General features: G+C 36.9%; 1 protein-coding gene across 4 annotated transcripts in view; it reads left to right on the plus strand.

Annotated features, from left to right (window-relative positions):
• Positions 1 to 2,149: 2,149 nt before the first annotated feature.
• The window catches only part of LOC107687819 (syntaxin-17), an 11,470-nt gene continuing 4,765 nt past the window's right edge, over positions 2,150 to 8,854 (plus strand). The window contains exons 1-7 of one of the 4 annotated variants that reach the window (XM_016485292.1): positions 2,150 to 2,265; positions 2,806 to 2,837; positions 2,930 to 3,123; positions 3,445 to 3,510; positions 6,040 to 6,268; positions 6,357 to 6,466; positions 6,554 to 6,604. In XM_016485292.1, coding sequence (XP_016340778.1) covers positions 2,998 to 3,123; positions 3,445 to 3,510; positions 6,040 to 6,268; positions 6,357 to 6,466; positions 6,554 to 6,604 — 582 coding nt within the window. In that variant the 5' untranslated portion in view covers positions 2,150 to 2,265; positions 2,806 to 2,837; positions 2,930 to 2,997. Of the gene's footprint in view, positions 2,266 to 2,682; positions 2,701 to 2,805; positions 2,838 to 2,929; positions 3,124 to 3,444; positions 3,511 to 6,039; positions 6,269 to 6,356; positions 6,467 to 6,553; positions 6,605 to 8,854 lie in introns of those variants that run through there. The other 3 variants (XM_016485293.1, XM_016485291.1, XM_016485294.1) reach the window with 3 other exon arrangements.

Consider the following 8,854-nt stretch of genomic DNA (forward strand, 5'->3'; position numbering starts at 1 on the left):
AGCACTTTTTGTCACAAGCAAACACAATCGCATTTTCTTCAGAAAAGGTAAGAATTTAGAATATTTTTTAAACAGGATATCTGTCTTATTTTAGATCTAGTCTCATATTGTTTTGGTATGAAGCACGGGTGTAGGCTGCACTGGCCTGTTTGATCTATAAAGGGGGTATTCCAGATTCTAATCTCATTGAATAATGTGGTCTGGCCTTTTGGGTTTTACCTTTGGGTGATGGGGTTGAAGTGAAGATGATGGTGATATGATGAAGACTGGTCCCTTCACAGACATGTGGTATTACCCCACTAAAGTGGGACTCCCCCTCGGTCAGGATGGATGAGGGTGGTAGGGGAGGGACAGTCTGGAGAGATGGAGAGCTCTGCTTCATGTCGGAAGTTGAGACTGATTGGATGAACGTACTGCAGCCTGCAAGGTTTTTGGGTTCAAATTCTCCCCTCGAAAGCCCTTTTAGATTCTACCACAAACACTTTCAATTTTTCCATCCTCCCACTCTTTCTTTCTGTCTTTATGTATCGCACGCTCTCTTTTTTTATGTTTCTTGCTCAATCAGTGTCTTGTTGATTTTTAAGATCATAAATTTGTGTCGGTAAGATTTTTTGGTGGCATGTTATTGAAAAAAAATTCTCTCATGCTGATCAAGGCTGCATTTATTCGATAAAAAATACAGTAAAACAGTAATAATATTGTGAATTATGATTACAATTCAAAAGAACTGTTTTCTATTTTAATATATTTTAAATAATTTATTCCTGTGTTTGAAACACTGAATGCTTACACTAGCGTTCTTTGTATCATATGATCCTTTAGAAATCATGCCGACTTGGTGCTTAAGAAACATTTCTTATTATTAACAATGTCGAAAACAGTTGTGCTGCTTAATATTTTTGAGTGTGTGTATACAGTATATACATAAAAGAATGTAAGATTGAAAAAATACATTTGTTTATTATAAATAATATATGTAATATAAAATACATAGAGAAAATAGCAAAAATAGGATAGGCCTATATACATTTTCTTTGTAGATTTCATTTATTTATATATTTGATTGTGATAGTAATCAGTCGATTGAAGAGCAGAGGAGTGATTATCAGTCATGTAGATATGGTGGTTTGTACCTGTAAAAGAGGCTTATGAAACTTCTTGTCTGCAGTGTGGCTTTTCATGCTGGTTGGTTGGTTGTGTGGGTGATTTCTTTGTAGTTTCTTTATGAACTAAAATGGTGGTTATATCTCTCTCTATGTCTTTCTGTTTATGTAAGTGTGTGGCTGGAAAATAAACCTAAAGATCCAGAGCTTTACAAAAAAGCCTTTGGGAGATACAGAAATAAAGATACCCAGAGAGAGAATGGGAGAGAGAGTGAAAGGGAGGGAGAGAGGGAGCACAGAGTGGGCTTTAGTTGGATCTCAGTGCTCACATGTGGTTAATCCGTCGGTGTTCCCTAAAGACGGAAACACTGATCGTTGGGGCGCTGAGGGAAGAGCAGGTGTGTGTCTGAACCTTAATTATACCCAACACATTCAAAGTCCTCATATATTTACATACACAGAACGCTTAACATGCTTAAAAGTCTGTGATGCAATTCTGTAATTATTATCTAATCACTTTCTGATAACCTCATTCAAACCTCAGGACAAATTTGTTTTAGACTTTCTTTAGATATGGCAACAGTTATGTACTGTCGTTTTTACACAACTCATTGAACATATTGATTTGTAGGAAGTTGTTTTGGGTAGCTTAGAAACAGAAAGGCAGTAGTGAGAAAGACACTCCACATCTCTGACACCAGGTAAGAAGTATATAGGCCTATATTTTTTTAATGATCTAAAATGTGTACACTTGATTATTGTTATGAAATGTGAAAACAGAGAAATGCCACACATTTTTTTAAGTTTCTCTCTGAAACATTTCATAAGTATTGTTAATAACATTTCAACTGCAAATGTGGACATTAAATATGATATAGTTTAAGTATTAAGCTTTGCTATTTCATATAATAGCAAATGCAACAATTAGCATTTTTCGTAACTAAACATTGTTTGTTTGCAAAGTGTTTTATCCCCTGGATGATAAAGTTGCCCAGCACGTTCACTCTATTAAAACAGTTTTAGTTCCGCTTAGAGCCATAGACGGACACATTTTGGAGTTGCACACAGCACAAATCGAAACCACTGTTTACAAACACAAAGTTAGTGACAGCGACTAAAATCACCGACAGCAGGGCTTCGTTGTTTACCGTTTTCTCGACAGGTAAGGAACGACTGAAACTGAAAAAAGTCAGTTTCAGTATATGTGGTTTAAAATCACAGAGCTGAATAAAGTCTCTGTTGAGGGAGTGTAGCAAGCTAGCTGAACTTATACACATCTGATTGCCCGAGGGATTTTATTGTTACGGCGTATTAAAAGTATAACGTTGAACATGAGAATGTGAACACGCAGTCCTGATTTGTCAGCTAACAGTGTAACAGTCTCATCACGCTTGGCGTGTTGTCTGACATCTGACATAATGCTGACATCTGACATAATGCTGACATCTGACATAATGCTGACATGTGACACTTGCACTTTAGTATCTTTGTTTTTACCAGGTTTTCTACACATATAACATAGTAATAGTAATGCTGTGATGTTGGACTATATTCTTTGAAGAATCTCAGAGTACAATGTAAATACCATGATACAAAAGTATGCATTCAGTACCTTTATCAGCCTATATCAAAAATACCATATTATTACCATCTGTTACAATTGTATTGATACTAACCAGTACTTTTATTTACTTTCTCATAGAGAAAAACTACACACCCCCTCAACTTAATACTGTATTATCTTTAATAATATTTTCATATACATTTTTAATATTTATATATTTTCATCTGTTTTAACTGTCATATTGTCTTTTACTGTCTTTTAGAGGAAAACTGAGTATGTATGAATTTGTTAAGCCCGTGACCTTATAAGAGAAGGTCATAAGAGACAGTCATGATGGCGGAGGAGGCTGGAAAGCTTCGACTTCGGCGCCTGGAGCCCCCCATTCAGAAATTCATTAAAGTGGCTATTCCCACTGACCTGGAGAGACTGCACCAGCACCAACACAACATAGAAAAGGTACAAACACACACATGAACAGTGACAGCAAAGCCCAGCACATCACACCCAAAACTCAGCATATGGTCAACAGAGAGAGCCATGTGACTGTGTGTGTGGTCACCATAGGTAGTCGAGTGCTGAATAGCTCATGGTGTATCTGAAATCTCTCCCGGTTAGCCTGCTTGAGGAACAAATAATAGGATAATAGGGTTTGGGGGATCTTGCATAGCCATGAAAACCTAGATGATTGTGAATTACCAGGCTGTGATCATGAGGAGATTGTATTAAATATACATAAACAGTTAAAGCAGTGAAATTAACTAAGCTTCCTTGTTGCAGTTTCAGAGGAACGGTCAGTGGGACAAACTGCATCAAGAGCACATCAACTCCAGCCGCACGGTCCAGGTACAACAAAATTGTAAAATAGCAATTTTTTTACGTTTGCAATTTGAAATTATGATGATCGACAATAACTATCGCACTGTTTTTTTTGTGTTTTTTTTTTAAGTTGATACATTTATTTAGCAAGGATGCGTTCAATTGATCAAAAGTAAAGACATTTATAATGTTATAAAAGATTTCCATTTCAAATAAATGCTGTTATATTGAACTTTCTGTTAATCAAAGAATCCTGAAATGTATCACGATTTCAAAAATCGTATCACGAAAAAAATATTAAGAAGCACAACTGTTTTCAACATGATATGTTCATCTGAAGTACTTTTTTGTTTAGAAATTATTCTTGAGAGTTCAATTTCCATCAAATAAAATGTAAAAATCCTTATCCACATGCAAATGACTGGAAAATCATTGTCGCAAAGTGTGGGACAATTACCATTAACGACTAGGGGATTTGGGTTCATATGTGTTTCAGTTAAAAAAAATCTCTCCATTTTATTGTTGGTTTTCTCAGGGTAGTGACCTGGTTTGAAAATATTCCCATGTGCCACAAGGCACTGTGGAATGTTGCTCAGACAAAACATTCTTAGTGATGTAACAGGCTGTTGCCATGGTTAAAATGCATAATAAATCTTAACATCATATGGGCACAGTTAAAAACGGATCATTTAGGCAAAAATGGAAGTTATCCTTATCTTGTTATCCTTAATTCACCCTATATGACATTTTTTTCAATGGAACTCAAAAGGGGACATCAAGCAGGATGTCTGAGCTGCTGCCTTCCATACAATCACAGTGGTTTGAAATTGAAATTGAAAATCATAGTTGACTTAAAAACTAGTTTGACAGCTGTGGTCACTATTCACTTTCATTGTATGATAAAGAGCTGTGAACTGTTCCTTTAAGCAAAGAATAAATGTCATCATGTTAATCAGGTTCAATGCAGGTTAAACAAAAATTAAAAGGAAGTAATCTGTGCATTCACAAATTTCTCTGAACATGATAAAAAGATGCCTTCATCCTGTTCTGATACAGCTGTGAGACGTGTCTATATATATATATATTAAGTAATGTTTGACTCAAATCTCTGGAGTAGGGGATTGTGTACGTGTGATGTCTTTTCTCTACCTAATGGCCAGACAAGCATGTAACCTGTGTGTTAATGTCTCTGAGAGTCTGTCCTGGTCTCTCATGGGGTAAGATTTCTTGGAGTGTGTTATGTGCCGTGAGTGTGTGTGTGACCTTAGCACCCAGATCTGGTCCCCCCAGAGATGCCAGAGAGCTTTCCTGTGTCCACCAACGCAGAGAGTGTGTGAGAGCCTGCAAGTGTTTCTGTGTCAGCGAGATGTGGACGACTGACAATAGACAGAAACAAGACAGACATTGTTAAAGTAGCTCCCCGGGGACAGAAAGAGAAAAACCCTAAGATTGCTCTCATCACACACCTATAGAAGGAACTTTGGGGGGTGGGCTGGTCTGACCCAGATTAAGATTTATTTCGGCTGTCTTTTTGAGATCCTTAGTGTCCTCAACCTATATTATAAAGCAAGCTGCATACGTTGGTGATGTTTTTAGTGTTCTGTGTGTATGTGAATTGGTTAGGAGGGATGATCCCGAGTATGATTATTCAGAGTGTGAATTAAGAGCAGTTGAGTGGAACACTTTGATTGGCCAACTGTTAGCTTTGACCCCTGTGTTCAATACATATGAATTGATCTGTAATCCCTGCTAGATGTTTGCTTCCGGATGTGAGCCGATGGGAATCGACAGGCTCCAACAAAGCACCAGTTCTTTTTTATGTATAACTTAAGGTTTTAATCAACATCTTGTTCATAATTAACGAGAAAATAAATAATCACAGGGTGCTTTTGCTCATAAAAAACCTAGAAAAAACTGAGAATTTTAAAATTGTGATATCCAGGTCTGATTTATACAAATAATTAAATAATTAAATCTTAAATAAATTAAGTCTTGAGAAAGATCATGGGCATTTCTGTAATGATTTTTTCCCCTAGATTTTCTGGTAACAATATTTTATTTGTCAAACATTATGAAGACCATAAAAATAGACAGTGGGAGTTAAGTAATAATAATAATAATACATTAAAAGAAAAAAAAAACTTTTCCAGTAATCAGGAAAAACTGTAAGGTTCATGCAGTAAGAAATCATTGGTCTTTAAACTTTTTCCTGCAAACTCACACAAACGCGCAATTTTGACTGAGAACTTAATGAGATGTTGGCAATGGATGAAATATGTATATGGATATCTGAGTATCTGATTGTACTCGCATGGAGAGAAAATATTGTGAACAATTTTGGGTTTCAGGTTTTAAAATTTGACAGTACTGGTTTGGATCCTAGGGTCTAAGATGTTAAACTGTGACAATCATTCACAGTGTCATATATTCCATTTTGTTATACTTTTTTTGTTTACTTGAACAAGTCAAATCTGTATAGAAGGAAAATACTGTATAAAGGATTTGAATGAAACCATGGATCCTGTTATCACAGACTTTCACTTTTCCTCTTTACAGCAGTTGCGATCGAACCTGCGGGAGATGGAGAAGTTGTGTGGGCGGGTCCACAGTGCTGATGCCGAAGCTCTGGAGAAACTTGTTCAGCCAATCAGAGATCGAGCCTCCGCTGCCATTCAGGAGTTCCTCCGGATTCACTCGGATGCAATCAATAAGCCAGATGCTCCAACTATCAGCACTCACGGAACTATCAGCAATGCCTCAGAGACATTGCACAGTATGTTTCTGAGTATGTCTATGCTGTATGAAGTTATTCAAGATGTGTTTTTATTATTATTATTTTTTGCAAGCATTTTCACTTTCATGTGATGGGTTAGGTGACGGTGATACAGGATTGCCCGGTTCCGCTGTCACTCAAACACAGCTGCTACTGCCTGAAATCCCTCCAGAACAGAACGCGGCTGAGTCCTGGGATTCTTTAGCTGAGGTAATACACACAAACACTTACAGACACATAAAAATATTTGAATACAAGTCTTTCAGTGTGTGTGACTATTGTTGTATGTTTGTTTAGGACCTACTGGAGTTAAATGGTTTAGTAAACGAGTTCTCCACTCTTGTTCATGTAAGTATCACACAGCTATGGAAACGATTCTTTCTTTGTTTTTTGTTTGTTTTTTTCCAAAAGAAAGAATGGAGAGACCGTGAGAGACAGCATGTGTGGTATGTGTGTTGATAAAAGGTGGTGACCAAAATCCTTAGGTTTGGCAGAGCTGTCAGACAAATGGCTTTGTCTCCTAAGAGCCAACAAGGTGGTATTGATCCCAGCAGTGTGTGTGTGTGTGATTGAGAAGACATAAAGAGATTGGTGACAGTCTGTCAGCCATGTGCTAACCAACGAGGATTAATGAGAAGCCATGCCATATAGCAGCCATTATTAGAACAATGTGCAGTTGGAAAACTGGTGGAAGAGAGGAGAGATCATGTGTCTCTCTCTCACTCTCAAAATGGTTGTTCACCCAAAAATTACAATTCTGTCATTGTTTACTCACCCTCATGTTATTCCAAATCTGTATGACTTTCTTTTTTAGCAGAACACAAAAGAAGATATTTTAAAGAATGTTCATAACCAAATGAAGTTACTTTCCCATTGACTTCCATTGTATTTTTTTGTTCATACAATGAAAGTCAATGGGAACGAAATTTTGCTGTTTCGTTACTAGTTTTCTTTCAAAAATCTTCTTTTATGTAGCACAAAAGAAAGAAAATCTTACAGGTTTGCAATGACATGAGAGTGAGTAAATGATGACAGAATTTTTATTTTTAGTGGACTGTCGCTTTTAGGGTTGTTTAAAGGAACATATCATGGGCAACTAGATTATACTATAAAGGTTCTGGATAGATAATATAACAATGCACTGCATTACCTTTAAAAGTTATGTTCCTTACAATGAGACAATTTTGGTCCAAAACCAGCCCTGGACTAATAGTGAACCTAAGGGGTAAATGCTTCAAAAATGCCCCTTTTAATAATAAAATTAATTCTGCTTCATATGTATCTACAAGCTCCTTTTAGCTTATTCAGGGCTGTAAAACAAAAGCTTAATATCAGTAACAGTTGATCGTGACTGTCAGTAATCACTTTACACTCTTGGGGAACGATGATGGGATCTGGATGGTGGTAAGTATAATATGATGATAGCCAGCCTTATTAGCACTTGCCTCTCTGTAGAGGACACCCACAGTATAGTTTATTCCGTTAACACTGAGTCAAAGATGACCCCAGGAGGTCTGCGTGTGTGACTGTGTGTTCTCTTGAGCATCCATACAGCTTGTGAGCAGACGGTGCTGATTATCGTCTACTGCTGAGGGTAGGGAGGCAAAGAAAAAGAAAGCCATCAATAGCTTTCGTACCCAGTCATTAGTGAGTGTCTTAAAATAGTCTGTTTACAGGGGTTAGGTGGTAAGGTGTGTGCGGATGACTAATAAATAAGTGCTTATAGGATTTTGATTAGTGATGAGTGTTTTGGCTTGTCCTCCTCCAATGATGATGATGAAGCGTGTCGTTATTTAAGCAAGGGCTTAATTGTAAAATTGAAATTATATTTCACTAAAAACTATTTCATTGTCACAGCCCCTATTACAAAAATATATATAAAAATATATATATATAAAAGTGTGTATTTTTAAATGTACCACAAAAAAATAAAACTTTATTCTTTTATTTTTCTATCTATCCATCTATCTATCTATCTATCTGTCTGTCTGTCTGTCTGTCTGTCTATCTGTCTGTCTGTCTGTCTGTCTGTCTGTCTGTCTGTTATACTTTTATAACTTTACTGAATGCTTTTAAGATTCTGACAGTTCAATCTCGAAATTTCAGCAAAACCTAATCTATGCTACTTAACATTTGGTGACATTTATATCCGCAGAATTTGCTGCAACAATGTCCAGTACATGTCAGAAAACCAAATGTTTAAGTCTGCAAGACATAAAAACACAAATACAGGATCAACACATGTTAGATTTAGTGGCAGTGGAGCACTGGTCAGATTGAAACAGTTCATCAACTGACCTGAAACTCTCTCACACTGGCCCTGGGCCAACATGCCATCCTTATTGTTGAGCCCTGAGAAAGCACACTCAAGACACATTTACATACACACAAATTATTTCAAAATGAAGCGGAAGAGGAACACTAACTTTACAGTCGCCATGAGTTGCAGAGAGCAATGCAAATACAGATTTCTTTTAACACAAACACATGCTACACAGGGCATCTACTCATGCAACTCTGTGCTGGAGAGTTACAGAAGATTTTTCCAGCCGTCTCTATTGTGTGTGTGTGTGTGTGTGTGTGTGTGTGTGTGTGTGT

Source organism: Sinocyclocheilus anshuiensis, unplaced genomic scaffold (genome assembly GCF_001515605.1).
Source record: "Sinocyclocheilus anshuiensis isolate Anshui unplaced genomic scaffold, SAMN03320099.WGS_v1.1 scaffold409, whole genome shotgun sequence".
Lineage (NCBI taxonomy): Eukaryota > Metazoa > Chordata > Actinopteri > Cypriniformes > Cyprinidae > Sinocyclocheilus > Sinocyclocheilus anshuiensis.